Source organism: Haliotis rubra, unplaced genomic scaffold (genome assembly GCF_003918875.1).
Source record: "Haliotis rubra isolate DU_JTF1 unplaced genomic scaffold, ASM391887v1 Scf929, whole genome shotgun sequence".
In the NCBI taxonomy this organism is placed as follows: domain Eukaryota; kingdom Metazoa; phylum Mollusca; class Gastropoda; order Lepetellida; family Haliotidae; genus Haliotis; species Haliotis rubra.
Genome location: NW_025767667.1, coordinates 352103 through 366789, shown reverse-complemented (window position 1 = coordinate 366789; position 14687 = coordinate 352103). Strand labels below are relative to the sequence as shown.

Here is a 14687-nt window from a genome sequence, read left to right as displayed (position 1 = left end):
TCAGATCACAACATGACTATATAATAATAGTAACTTGTACAGTGTTATCCTTCAGATTATAACATGACTATATAATAATAGTAACTTGTACAGTGTTATCCTTCAGATCACAACATGACTATATAATAATAGTAACTTGTACAGTGTTATCCTTCAGATCACAACATGGCTATATAATAATACTAACTTGTACAGTGTTATCCTTCAGATTATAACATGACTATATAATAATAGTAACTTGTACAGTGTTATCCTTCAGATCACAACATGACTATATAATAATAGTAACTTGTACAGTGTTATCCTTCAGATCACAACATGACTATATAATAATAGTAACTTGTACAGTGTTATCCTTCTGAGATCACAACATGACTATATAATAATAGTAACTTGTACAGTGTTATCCTTCAGATCATAACATGACTATATAATAATAGTAACTTGTACAGTGTTATCCTTCAGATCACAACATGACTATATAATAATAGTAACTTGTACAGAGTTATCCTTCAGATCACAACATGACTATATAATAATAGTAACTTGTACAGTGTTATCCTTCAGATTATAACATGACTATATAATAATACTAACTTGTACAGTGTTATCCTTCAGATCACAACATTACTATATAATAATAGTAACTTGTACAGTGTTATCCTTCTGATCACAACATGACTATATAATAATAGTAACCTGTACAGTGTTATCCTTCAGATCATAACATGACTATATAATAATAGTAACTTGTACAGAGTTATCCTTCAGATCACAACATGACTATATCAAAATAGTAACTTGTACAGTGTTATCCTTCAGATCACAACACTGCTGTATCCCCCCCCAAATAGCAATGGTCGTACTGGCGGTCCTAGTTCTCATGGTGCTGGTCAGCGTCCACGCAACTGCTCTCAATGTGCGGGTGAAGAGGAGGCCTGGAGATCAACCACCTCAAGGAGAGTGTTCCAACTTCTGGCTGGGTGGAATTTCTAAGCTGCACTTTTACACCTGCTGCAATAACCTGGATGAAGGTCCTCATCCCTATTGCGATGGTCGTACCTATCAACGAGCATCTAAAGAATCCTACTGTAAGCCCGGTGGGTTCGACGGCGGGAACGGTAAACAACACGAATCCTACCGTTGTGGAGGATGTGACGGACAGACACAGGTTGCTAAGAAATGCGAGCCATGGCCTTCACTGGATGTTGTAGGAACATGCTGGGTGTTCACAAAGTGCTTCACAGACTACTGCGAGGAGCGGTACCGACTGAAGGGTTTGAACCTCGCAGTAGGAGATGGGTCAAGGATGCCAGACACCTGCTACAACGGAAAGTGTGATGTCGGAGAAACTACAGACAACTGCCCAGTCGACTGCTGCTACAAGAAAAACAAACACTGTACCTGGAGTAACAAATGTGTGCCTCAGTTTTGTGCCACGCCGTCTTGTGAAAATGGATGTGATGGTATCCTTATAGCTGGGACTAATGGCATCTACATCCTGATTGTTGCTCTGCTAGTGCTCGGTGTGTAGTCTGGAGGGGAGATTCAGGCGCTGTTTAATTTCAACACTGATTCTGCACTCTATAGCTAACATTGTCGTTGTCGTGTTAACTATCCCACTAATGTCCACGATGACATATCTGGATTGTCTTGTCCAGACGGCATCATGTGGAATGATATAGTTGTTATAGCGTCTAATTCAGGACATCCATTGTCCAAATACTTCTTAAGACCAAAAACTATGTACCCAAGCCATGTGAGACTTAATTGTAATTATTTAATCTGCATTCTTAATCCTTATCATTACCGCAAAGTACATTGTGTTGACGGTCACCTTGTACCACTCTCTCACTTTCATTAAATACTGTATATGACATTTATAGCCTAATTGGCCATCCCCCTTGGACGTGTCTACCATCACATCAACTGGTCCAAGGGAGTGCTATTGTTTCTCTATCTGTCCGTTGTTGAGTCTTCGCCTGTCCAGTGTTGTCAAAATCTGTATATATGCTCACATCTATATTGTCAAGCAGTCCGGTATTCTGACTGTCTGTGTAGGGACGACTGCGAGCAGGATAATGCCGCTCGTTGGAAACGCCCCGGGGCTGAGCTGGAACTCCGCTCACCTCATCCATGTATATTTGTTTATGTCATGTCTTGTGTAAACAACTAAAGAAGTTTGAACTGAATCTATCCTTCGTCTTCGTGAACGTATTGTACGTCTTGATTCCGCGCTAGTTCCCCAGTCGCAACATATACGCGTTGATATATTCTTTGCTGTTTGACGCCACACAGAGTAACATTCTAGTTATATGGCGTCGGTCTGTAAATAATCAAAAGTCTAGATCAAGTATGACCTACACACGGGATACGAAGGAAAGCCAGCGAGTCTGACTACTCGATCCCGTCATAGGCTGGTGTGCACCCCCCTATTTTCCTGAATGATTATTAAATGACCATTGAAAACGGGTGAACACGAAGTGTACAACCACCCCGACCCCACCCCGACCCCACCCCACCCGCTCTTAATTAGGTTTGTGTTTATTTTGTGTCCAAAAGAAATGTAGTAAATCCTTCACTGACATGTCTTTCACCCTTCTTTTACTAGCATCTGTTTACCTGTTTATTTTGTTTTTAACTCCGCAATATTCCTGTTACTCGAGCAGAAACTGTGAATTATTGAGTTATCAAGTTAAGGTCCCTCTGTTATTTGGCCATATCAGGGAAAAAATTACTTGTAGATAATTAAGGACAACAATCACAGTATTTTAGAAGTGTATCAGAAACGTGTTGATTCCTCCAGAAATCAGTAAAGACCCACGCTACATGAATGGATAATTAATATTTTTTTGTTTTGAGACAGCCATATCATACAGTCACAAGAGGCATTGATTACAACAGGTAACACATCTAGCAGACACTACACACTCAAGTCCTATAACATATCTGTACACACACGAATGTCAAGATTTATCACAGTACAATGTCAAGTGCTCCCTTCCCAATTCGAAGGAACAGTGTTGTGTGCATGCACCATATGTTCTGAAACATTTTATGTCATCGCTGGGCAAATGCATAAGATACAAGTCGCCCGCGTCTAGCTCTTATCTGAGGACTTACAACCTGCTCGAGATAACCTTCCAGAGACTCGTCTGGTCAAAACTGACAACAACAAACGGTTGCGGAGGCTTCGAGGTGTCACGGCTAAGGTAGGTTGGTATATTTATTGAATGCCATGGACCTGCCAGTAACACGCACCAAACTACAACAGCGAAAAACCTCCTTGCATCTCCAATCAGGTAAATGGATGCTCAAGGGGTGTTGTCATTGTAGGCCTGTATGGAACCCAGATGGGTGTTATCAAACTGTATAATAGTGAAGGGATTAAGGATATTTTGTGAGTACCTTCACACAGTGAGGTGAGGTGCCTAGGGTGTATTATTCGTAGGACAGGCTAACCCCGTAGAGGGAAGAGGACGATTGTTCTGCAAACATATCTTTATCGAAAAGGTGCTTGTGACAAAGGCCTTTCACCTAATCATGAGATATGTCAACCTGACATACGGACGGGAACAAATGCTTTGGAGGGAACCGTACCTCTTTACCTCGCCAATATTACATTCTTACATTTGAGAAAAGTATGTCATGAGTCAACACATGGTCCATCCATATGTTGCCCACAGTACAGTGAGTTAGACTGGTGAAGCACTAGTCCAGGAACATAAGCCTTAATGCTCCAACTTCTGGTGGGGTGGATTTTCTAAGGTCCACTTTCTAAGGTCCGCTACGTAATTCCATCACTGTTTCTACATACAACAGCTAACATTGTCGTTGTTGTGTTAAGTATCCCACTAATGTTCATGATGATATATTCTTTGTTGTTTAACGCCACTCACAGTAACTTCCCAGCTATATGGCGGCGGTCTGTAAATAATCAAGTCTGGATCAAGAACTATCTACACAGTTTGGATACGAAGACCACGCCGTCTTGTGAAAATGGAGGTGATGGTATCCTTAGAGCTGGGACTACAACTATCAACATCCTGATTGTTGCTCTGCTGGGGCTGGGTGTATAGGCTGGAGGGTCACTGCTGGGACTACAACTATCAACGTCCTGATTGTTGCTCTGCTAGTGCTGGGTGTATAGGCTGGATGGTCACTGCTGGGACTACAACCATCTACATCCTGATTGTTGCTCTGCTAGTGCTGGGTGTATAGGCTGGAGGGGAGGTCAAGACGCTACGTAATTCCATCACTGTTTCTACATACAACAGCTAACATTGTCGTTGTTGTGTTAAGTATCCCACTAATGTTCATGATGATATATTCTTTGTTGTTTATCGCCACACATAGTAACTTTCCAGCTATATGGTGGTGGTCTGTAAATAATCAAGTCTGGATCAAGAACTATCTACACAGTTTGGATACGAAGACCACGCCGTCTTGTGAAAATGGAGGTGATGGTATCCTTAGAGCTGGGACTACAACTATCAACATCCTGATTGTTGCTCTGCTGGGGCTGGGTGTATAGGCTGGAGGGTCACTGCTGGGACTACATCTATCAACATCCTGATTGTTGCTCTGCTAGTGCTGGGTGTATAGACTGGAGGGGAGGTCAAGGCGCCGAGTACATCCAATAAATAACATCATCGTTGTTTTGTGAACTATCCCTTTAGTGAAGACAACTATGTTCATGGTGCAATACCTGATTGTTTTGTTCCGACGTCATCATCTACAGACCACCGACGTGATTGAATTAATAATCAGTGTTAATATTTCACAAAGAAACAAGCACAGTAACTTTAACTCCATCCAAATATGAACAAAGTTTTCTAAACACTTTCACCTTCTTTGCGATTGGAAATGGAAATATAACAGACTAATCTCCCGCGTTAAACTATCTTAGGCCACTATCTTAGGATCAAATTGATAAAGAGCGTTGCACATATGTATGCATGTTGGCTGTTCATACAGAGTTAAGGTAACAGATCCAAGGTTCAGTGTATTTATCTGTGTTTATGATCCACTCAAATCACATGTACCAGCTATAACAGTGGCGTACAAGCCGAACAGATATGTATTGTATAGTGAACCTCATCCAGAACCCTTATAAAAATATATTACGTAATTCTGTCAGGACAGTAACTTTAGCTCGCAATAACAACCTTATCGCCAGTCTAGTTAGGCAAAACGATCGACATAAAGCACCTTAAGTTGACAAGTACTACTTTATCGTCGTTTTGATTAGTATATGATTAGGCTTGACGGCTCATGTTCATATATTCAGGTCTGTGCTGTGCACATTGGTAGTTCTGCCTATTCCCAAGTGTTTGAGCTTTAAGATACAAATATCTCTCGCAAGGTCATAGTGTGACTCGATCAAACCATTACAGCTTAATTTGTTTTGAATTTCGGTTTCTTTTGTATATTTTTGTTACCATGGATTTGGCATCAGAACCTTGACAAGGTAAAGCAATATGCATGCTGTGCTGTTGTCGAACAAACTTGCCATTCAAACACAACTGCACAACATCATCATCTGTTATCCATTTATCAAAGCAAGTACGGGAACTTCATTTTTAATTTAGTGCATCGTCACTTGCACTTCCTTATGACTATAGTTGTCTGTACAGTAATCACGGTCAACATCAAGAATGACGCCCCATGCACGTGTGTGGAGCTATTTGTACAGTAATCACGGTCAACATCAAGAATGACGCCCCATACCCGTGTGTGGAGCTATTGCGTTGTGCACGTGCATCCCATGCGTTGTATCTAAGGGCAGTGATAAAGAAAAATGGTGATGCGTTCAAAAGATGTCTGTCTGTCAAAGAAATGTTAACACTTATCGTTCCTATCCAAACTGAAAGTTCAGGTTCCCCTATTTTTTCTTAAAGTATAGTTATTTGCAATCTCCCTCCGTAATGAAGCAGAGACAATTAAAATGAAGTGTCGATTCAAAGATTGTCTTAACGAACTGTCACTGGCATTGTTTAAGCAAAACAGAAATACATTGTTTGTTTACATTTTTTTACAAAGGTCACACATATTTTGATTTTGGAATGTACATCAGATCAAAATTGGTGAGATAGAGTTAAGCGATGCCTTTCAGTGACGGGATACATATATCAATACTTGTGTTGTTTCCATTTTGCGAGGTTACAGAATGACGTCACCGTGACACGTTTCTGAATGAATAGCCCACAGAGTAGTTGATCACTGGATTGTCTGGTCCAGACTCGATTATTTACACACCGCCGCCATATAGCTGGAATATTGCTGAGTGTGGCGTAAAGCTAAACTCACTCACTCTCTCACCCACAGAGAAATTATGCAGGTGATTCATGCCGAGTTTCATTCAGAGTAACATACTTTAACCCATTTGGCGATGGCACAGCCAGAGATTCTATGACTGACCTCTCGCGGTCATACATTCGCTCACTTGACAAGGAACCGTTGGATCAAACTGGAAACTGCGCAAAGACAAGACTCTGTAGCATTGGGCAGAGTGAGACCTTTTCGAAGTTTGTGCTCACTGGGTATGTGATAATTTAGAGTATATGTCGCCAACAACAACACATTGAAGCCTGCCTCCATCCGCGACGTCGTAAACGTCATCTTCCACTCCAGCAGCTTCACCCCCACCTCTGTAGTTCCCAGGTGACTCAGAAGCCACGGTCATGTCCGTCAGCTGTATGTCGGTGTACCACTCCAGCTCCTGTACAGAGGTATCGTCCATCTCGGCAGCCCTGGGGGGTACAGGGTCCTCTGTCTGGGGGGCACTGTGAGGTAAGAACAATGAAAATTGATATCTTTAGCACAGGACCCACGTTGACCACATCACAGTCAAAATTTAGGTTTAAAAATATATAGGTTCATCACATATCTGATTATTTCTGGTTTGTTAGAAAGCGTGAGCAGTTTTGTCAAACAAAAAGAGAAGATAATCGTCCAAGTAAAGAGGCAACATTATCACATCACACCACTTGTCCCGTGTAGAATCAACCGGCAACATTATCACATCACACCACTTGTCCTGTGTAGAATCAACCGGCAACATTATCACATCACACCACTTGTCCTGTGTAGAATCAACCGTGGACATCTGGTGACATAAACTGACGTACTAAAGAAAGTACACACCTGATGCTTTGGTAAAATGGTTTCCTGAAAACAGCGTAATATTTAGATGAGTGTTTTGATTGCGACTCACAAGTCACAAACATTGTGTACGTGTTGCAATAACACCATAGATATCGTACTCAAATGGAACATTGAAAGCAAAATATTTACGTTGTCTTAATAGTCTCAAAACACCAGTCTAGCTATTCTCGAACGTTCGTAGCCCTACGAACTTCGTAAGCCCATTCTCAACGCATTGGCTACGATAAAAGTTAAGAATTCTTAGGGCTACGAACGTTTCGGGAATAAGGGCCCTAGTGTGTACTTTTGCTCACCAGTATATTTACTTCATTTCTTTTGTTTTATAGAGTTATAGTCCAACTCCTCGTTCACAGTGACACAGTAAGACGCCGCTTTTAGCAATATGCCAGCTATATCACTGCACGAGACACCAGAAATACACTTGACGCAGTGTACCCATGTGTGGAATCGAAACCGATTCTTCGACGTGCCGAGCGAACGTTTGAACCACTATCCTACCACACCGACCCAGTCGTTTGGAAGAGTGAAGGGATTGGTTTAAGTGTAGGAGAGAATCAACAATTGTTGTTATGAAGTGAGAGCCCTGTCACACTTTTTCACTTCTGCATATCTTTATTCCTTATGAGTTGCGCATTGACATTTTTTTTATACGCACTCGTACTCACAATACGCAGCTCTTGTGCATCTCAATCGTTTTGTGTACGTTTTACGTACGCCGGCATGCGCAGATTACTGCCCAGCAGGCGTGATAGTTTTGAGCATGTACAAAATTATGCTGCGTACGCTGTTACGCAGGTCACAAGTTATAAATACATAGTGCATCGGTCGGTCGGTCGAGCGCAGTACGTATCTGCTATGTGTTCGTGGGGGATAAGCGGTTCCTACGCGGAAATACGCCCGGCACGAGATATGAGCCGCGTATATTGGACGAATACATAGCGTACTTGCAGCGCAGATACAATGGACGCTGAACGAACTCCTTGCGAATGCCAACGTATTGCACTATTCAGTACCGCTTGTCTGCAATCTGGCAGCCGCCGTTATAATAAACCGACATTAATTAGGTTCGTCATAAGTTAGGTGCGTCCGAAATACGCTTGACAGGCAGATAAAAACATGATTTGTTGTGTGTGTTTTTTTCACTGTTTAACTGTTGACAGGATAAGGTCGAAATCTGTATGATTTGAGTCCAGGCATCGTGCCACGCCCTTGAAGAGATGTGTCAAAATTCAGTTAATACATTCAGCATCCACTCGTGTTGACAACAAAGACGCATAGACAACAAAGACGCATAGACAACACGAAGCGATTGAAGAAAGTTTGGGGAATGATGTTCCGTGTCTGAACCAACACTTGTTCCAATTCAGTTTGTCAGTGGCTGATTCTGGGTTTGACGTAAACGTCGCTCCATTTCATCCCAAACATGCTCACTAGGCAACGGGGTCCGGAGAAACAGCTGGCAAGGGGAGTATAGGAATGTCCTCCTGTCACAACACAAACCAAACGTAGACGGGCAGTATCTTGCCGAAGCGTCTCTGTCCTTGAATGAACGGCTGCACCTGAGGTCCAACAATCCCATCTCTTTATCGCAGTCAGATTGCCACAGACAATGACAAGTTGTCGGCGTCAAGCGTGGATGCCCGGTCCGATGCAAATCTCTCGTGTTGCCAAATGTTGAAAACGTTTCCATAGAGATGAGATCGTGTTTCGATGGACACCAAAATCTCTGGCCATTTCTTTTTGGGCCATTCCAGTCTCCAGCATACCCACGCTGACGCTAATTTTCTGTAAGCCGAGGCATGGCGTACACGCAGTTTAGGCTGAACTTAACATGTTTTCCACAAAATTCAAGGGTTAGAGAATAATCAATCGTTCTTCAATTTTCAATATCAGGTGTGTGAACTTCAGGTGTCAAAAAAGCATGCAAAAAGTTCATTGTGCACACAGTGCACGTGCCACGCGTGATACGTAACATAACATTCCGTGCAAGGTGTTTTGCTACATGTTTATTTTCAAATAAATTTATTTTATGCAATTTTATGTTATGCAGAGTTACTTTTTTTCCACTAGTATTTTATGCTGCAAGAAAAAATAGTGTTACGCAAATCATACGCACCTGATATACAATGGATGCGCTGAATTCGTTATTTATACCCTTGATGTGGATCACACATAAGTCAAAGTAATAGAAACATTTCGTAATATTGACCGTCGGGCTGCGTATTAAAATCTTTATAAAACGAACTAATAAGCACCTGATATACGCAAAAATGTGACAGGGGCTTAACACTGTTGACTGGGTTCGGGTCCCTAACACAGCAAACGGAAATAATGCATTGCATTGTACAGATGAAGTGCTAGTAATTTCATCTAATCGTTCACACCGCCTCCGTGGTGTAGTGGTTAGAGCGTCCGCCCGGAGAGCGGAAGGTCGTGGGTTCGATCCCCGACCGTGTCTTACCAAAAGACGTTAAAATATAGTACTTGTTGGTCCCTGCCTGGCGCTCGGCAATAATGGGTACAACAAGGACTGGTCGGTTCGGAGTCAGTATAATGTGTCTGAGTGGGGTATTTATATGCTTCGCTATGGTATGGTATCCTCACTATAAACCCAGCTTCAGTCTTGGCTAGTACAAGCAACCACACATACACACGCATGCATGTCGTCATATGAGCGAAATATACCAAGCACGACGTTAAACCCAATTTCACCTCACCTCTAATCGTTTACATTCTTTACAGTTTTTCGCCCAATCGTAGAGCATCCATACTATTCTCAATCAAATGACTATTCTGTCCAGCAAATTAAAGATAACATTGAAGGGAGTTGTGTTTTAGCAATATTCCAGCAACAGAAATTAGCTTTGCACATTGTTGATAGTCTGACTTAGGTCTCTTCGTTGTGACAACAGAACGCTAAACCAAGAGACTGACCCACTAAGCGACATGAGACACGATATCATAACGGTTTAAATATATGTTTTGTCTTTATGCACTAGTCAGTAATATGTTTGCTGTATCACAGAGACCTGTAAATACTACAGTAGTGCATGATGTACTGACTCGCTCTGTTAGAAATGTTGGGATTCCGTCACAGGGAATGTCGGGATTCCGTCACAGGGAATGATTACAAACCTAACTCAGAAACTAGTCATTTTGTACGACGAAGGTATCATGGGAAATACTTATGACATATATTGCTCACTCACTCACCCAACCACTCACTCACTCAGTCGCTGACTCAACCACTCACATAAGTACTTATTAAGCAATGCACTCAAACAGACACTCAACCCTGTCATCACACATTCAACCATTCAACCACTCACTGACTCACCTGTGCTGTTGTCTCACGCGTCGCCAATACTTGCAGTACACAACCAAGACGATCATTAGGATGAAACTGAACACTGCCGTGGACACTCCCACAGACAGTCCTACTGCACCAGCTGACAGCGAAGAAGGTTAACCAAGTTACTGCAATCATGCCGAATTGTCAACTTGTATTATATGACAATCCAACAGAGTCCCACAGTACGGCCTGACAGACGAAAGGTTTAACTTCTGAACACCCAATAAAAGACAATTGATCATACCGAATTATCAACTTGTATAGTCCGCCTAAACAAAATGCACCTATTAGACAAAGTTGCTGGGTTTCCCTCCGTGTTGATTCCTGTCACCGGGTCAGTAAGTTGTTCCCAGGACTAAATAGTGATGTGGTAAGGCGAGTAATGACATTTACCTTGTCTCATGGCAATACCAACCTGATTCACAATCTGTGCCATAATGGGCGTCTATACATCCAGACACACAGGATGACCCCAGCTGACAATATCCTCCATCACAACTACCTGGACATGCTGTACAGCTACCTACTGGACTGTCACATGGTATGTTGCATCTCTGGCCTTGATATCCTGGCTCACAACCCTCGGTGCACCGTCCACTACCCTCGGCAGATTGATTACACAGGTTACCTTTACAATGACCATCGCACACAGAGAAACATTTCAGATCAAAGTACCCCGTGTCACACTCAGTGAGGCAATGTCCCGTCGTGTTGTCACAGTCAGAACAGTGCTGGTTGTCCAAACACGGACCAGCTGAAATTGAATTTATTGGTTGATTAAAAAAACAACATTTTATGGACACTGAATGTGATTTTTAATAAACGAGGCTAATGGTAGCTCAATGTTTTCGCCAATGGGTTCGAGTCCCCATGTGAAGCCCATTCCAGGGATATTACTGGAATATTGTTAAAACCATATTCACTCACTCGCTCAACGAGACTAAAGGCGCCTACCTGTATGGTGTAAGTCTGACTACCCGTATATGCCTACCTGTATTGTATAAGTCTGACTACCCGTATATGCCTACCTGTATTGTGTAAGTCTGACTACCCGTATATGCCTACCTGTATTGTATAAGTCTGACTACGCCTGTGCCTACCTGTATTGTATAAGTCTGACTACCCGTATATGCCTACCTGTATTGTGTAAGTCTGACTACCCGTATATGCCTACCTGTATTGTATAAGTCTGACTACGCCTGTGCCTACCTGTATTGTATAAGTCTGACTACCCGTATATGCCTACCTGTATTGTGTAAGTCTGACTACCTGTATATGCCTACCTGTATTGTGTAAGTCTGACTACGCCTGTGCTTACCTGTATTGTATAAGTCTGACTACCCGTATATGCCTACCTGTATTGTATAAGTCTGACTACCCGTATATGCCTACCTGTATTGTGTAAATCTGACTACCTGTATATGCCTACCTGTATTGTGTAAGTCTGACTACCTGTATATGCCTACCTGTATTGTGTAAGTCTGACTACCCGTATATGCATGCCTATATTGTGTACGTCTGACTACGCCTGTGCCTACCTGTATTGTGTAAGTCTGACTACCCGTATATGCCTACCTGTATTGTGTAAGTCTGACTACGCCTGTACCTACCTGTATTGTATAAGTCTGACTACCTGTATATGCCTACCTGTATTGTGTAAGTCTGACTACGCCTGTGCCTACCTGTATTGTGTAAGTCTGACTACACCTGTGCCTACCTGTATTGTATAAGTCTGACTACGCCTGTGCCTACCTGTATTGTGTAAGTCTGACTACCTGTATATGCCTACCTGTATTGTGTAAGTCTGACTACTTGTATATGCCTACCTGTATTGTGTAAGTCTGACTACATGTATATGCCTACCTGTATTGTGTAAGTCTGACTACCTGTATATGCCTACCTGTATTGTATAAGTCTGACTACGCCTGGACATTGAATATTGATGTCTTTGCATTTGAAAAGATTACACAGAAAACACAAAACCTAATTATTACAAAAAGAAGGACCATTCTAGATAAAGCTTTGAAATGAACATACAAGCTTATGGTAGCATCTGTGTGAATGCAAACTAGTATATATTCATTTTTGTTTGAAAGTTGGATATTTAATTATACACATGTTATGCTTCCTCAACAAAATATACGCCAACTTTGGCCAACGCGTGTGGTCATAGACTGTGTGACTTACAGGAATTCATAATGACATTTCAATTTTACTTCAATTCGGCGTTTCTCGACACGTTCTGGTACCTTAATGAAGCAGATGTACGTCATGTTTGGATAATATCCGAAATTCATACGACAGTCAATGCCTCCGTGGAAATAGAGAAAATGACCACACAACAAGAGTTCTGTCCCCTTGTGAGGCCGCAAGCACGAAACGTTACAAGAGGATACTTGATGTTACCTTGCCTGGTGCCCTGTCATGATGGGAGAAAGGAATGATAAGTTTGGATTCAGTCTACTGTGCCCGTGTGGGTAACCAACGTTACAACAGCATGGCATGGTACCGCGGTATCCATCACACCTAGTAGGAGTGGCCAAACGCACAAATTCACGCAAAGATAACCACAATTTGATCTCAACTCGAAAGACAGCCCAGTCGTTATTAACATCAAAACATTTAACTGTTAAATGCTAATATTACAAATAAAAATTAAAAAGACGAGATGATGTGCCAAAGTAACAATGCAATATTCTACCTTCAGCTGCCATTACCAGGCATGCTATCCATATGACCTCCGAGACGATCATCCTGTTGACTGAAACTGACACGGACGAGTAAATACGTGACCCAGCGCATAACTGATTAATATACACGAGGAAATATATATATATATGTGGTGGAGGGGAAGGGGGAGAAATGTTGATGTACATGTCGATAAAAATCCAGCACCCGTCTGTCACAATCACATCATACTTCCCGTTGATTCATTTCCCGCTGACCGGGCCACAAGGAAATATTACTGTGCATAATTATATCTATTAAATAGTGAAACATAATTAAAATATGTTCAGTAGTACATTAAGAAGTTTTGACTATGCTTGAATTAACTATTTTAATATACACGACATAACCATTTCCACAGTCATAAGAAATCTCTGCCAAAGCAGATTTGATTTACGATTGACTATATCATGAGTATGTATTTGTTTCAAAAGTGTTACAGCTGTACGATGTGTTTGTAAACAAATCTAGTCTGGACCAGACAATCCAGTGATTATTACGATGCGATACGATGACAGAGCATGTGTTTATGATTCACCGTGAAACAGTTATGATACCAAGTGTTAGCGAAAAGGTGAGCGCATCCTGTGGCACTAGCGGTCAAAGCGTGCGCTCCTCATGCCGAAGACCCGGGTTTGATTCCCAACATGGGTACAATGTATAAAGACCCGTGAAAGTCCGGGTTAGAATATTGATCTTCAGTAACCAAGCGTTCACCTGAAATAATTCGGGAACGTATGGTCATGTCTGCAGTCTTCCTGCTTGTGTCATGTCTGCAGTCTTTCTGCTTGTGTCATGTCTGCTGTCTTCCTGCTTGTGTCATGTTTGCTGTCGTTCTTCTTCATTCTCTGTTGGTAGGCTGGATGAATGCATTTGTACAACCCACATCACGTGACATGTTCGACTGATGTACCTACCTGATGTATGCTCAAACGTCCAGACATAAACACGTGTGTTGTGCCTCGCCAGAGGGAGCACCAAACACTGTTCGGGACTGAACGAAAAAAATATTTCCCATAGAATTATTGAGTTTACAGGTTGGAAATGCTTACACGCCCCTTAACATACAAATACTGTGTTTTGTGACCTTTGTATCTTGAGTCCCAAACCATTACACACAACACGGTTGTCCGAGCCGGACATGTGTTTTTCTATGTCAAGTAACCGCCTCCGTGGTGTAGTGGTTAGAGCGTCCGCCAGGAGTACGGAAGGTCGCGGGTTCGATCCCCGACCGCGTCATACCACAAGACGTTAAAATATGGTACTTGTTGGTCCCTGCCTGGCGCTCGGCATTAATGGGTACAACAAGGACTGGTCGGCTCGGCGTCAGTATAATGTGTCTGAGTGGGGTATTCATGCTTCACTGCAGCATGGTATCTCAGTGGGGTATAAATCCAGCTTCAGTCTGTTATAGTACAAGCAGTCGCACATACACACGCAT

General features: G+C 42.2%; 2 protein-coding genes across 2 annotated transcripts; one reads left to right on the top strand and one right to left on the bottom strand.

Annotated features, from left to right (window-relative positions):
- The first annotated feature begins 825 nt into the window (after positions 1–825).
- LOC124264510 lies at positions 826–4657 on the top strand. The gene is made up of 2 exons (XM_046699247.1): positions 826–1476; positions 4162–4657. The coding sequence occupies exons 1-2, from the start codon at positions 857–859 to the stop codon at positions 4190–4192; spliced, it is 651 nt and encodes a 216-aa protein (XP_046555203.1). The 5' UTR covers positions 826–856; the 3' UTR covers positions 4193–4657.
- Positions 4658–5773: 1116 nt separating this feature from the next.
- Positions 5774–13301, bottom strand: LOC124264509 (scavenger receptor class F member 1-like). The gene is made up of 4 exons (XM_046699246.1): positions 13221–13301; positions 10935–11273; positions 10505–10616; positions 5774–6785 (listed from the first exon to the last, which is right to left on the bottom strand). The coding sequence occupies exons 1-4, from the start codon at positions 13270–13272 to the stop codon at positions 6536–6538; spliced, it is 753 nt and encodes a 250-aa protein (XP_046555202.1). The 5' UTR covers positions 13273–13301; the 3' UTR covers positions 5774–6535.
- Positions 13302–14687: the final 1386 nt, after the last annotated feature.

Coding starts and splice junctions, on each gene's coding strand:
- LOC124264510 (XM_046699247.1), top strand. CDS start 857: ATGGTCGTACTGGCGGTCCTAGTTCTCATGGTGCTGGTCAGCGTCCAC. Junction 1,477..4,161: donor GGATGTGATGGTATCCTTAT/AGCTGGGACTAA, acceptor GGCTGGATGGTC/ACTGCTGGGACTACAACCAT.
- LOC124264509 (XM_046699246.1), bottom strand. CDS start 13,272: ATGATCGTCTCGGAGGTCATATGGATAGCATGCCTGGTAATGGCAGCT. Junction 10,617..10,934: donor TGGCACAGATTGTGAATCAG/GTTGGTATTGCC, acceptor CTTCGCTGTCAG/CTGGTGCAGTAGGACTGTCT. Junction 6,786..10,504: donor CGCGTGAGACAACAGCACAG/GTGAGTCAGTGA, acceptor CTTACCTCACAG/TGCCCCCCAGACAGAGGACC.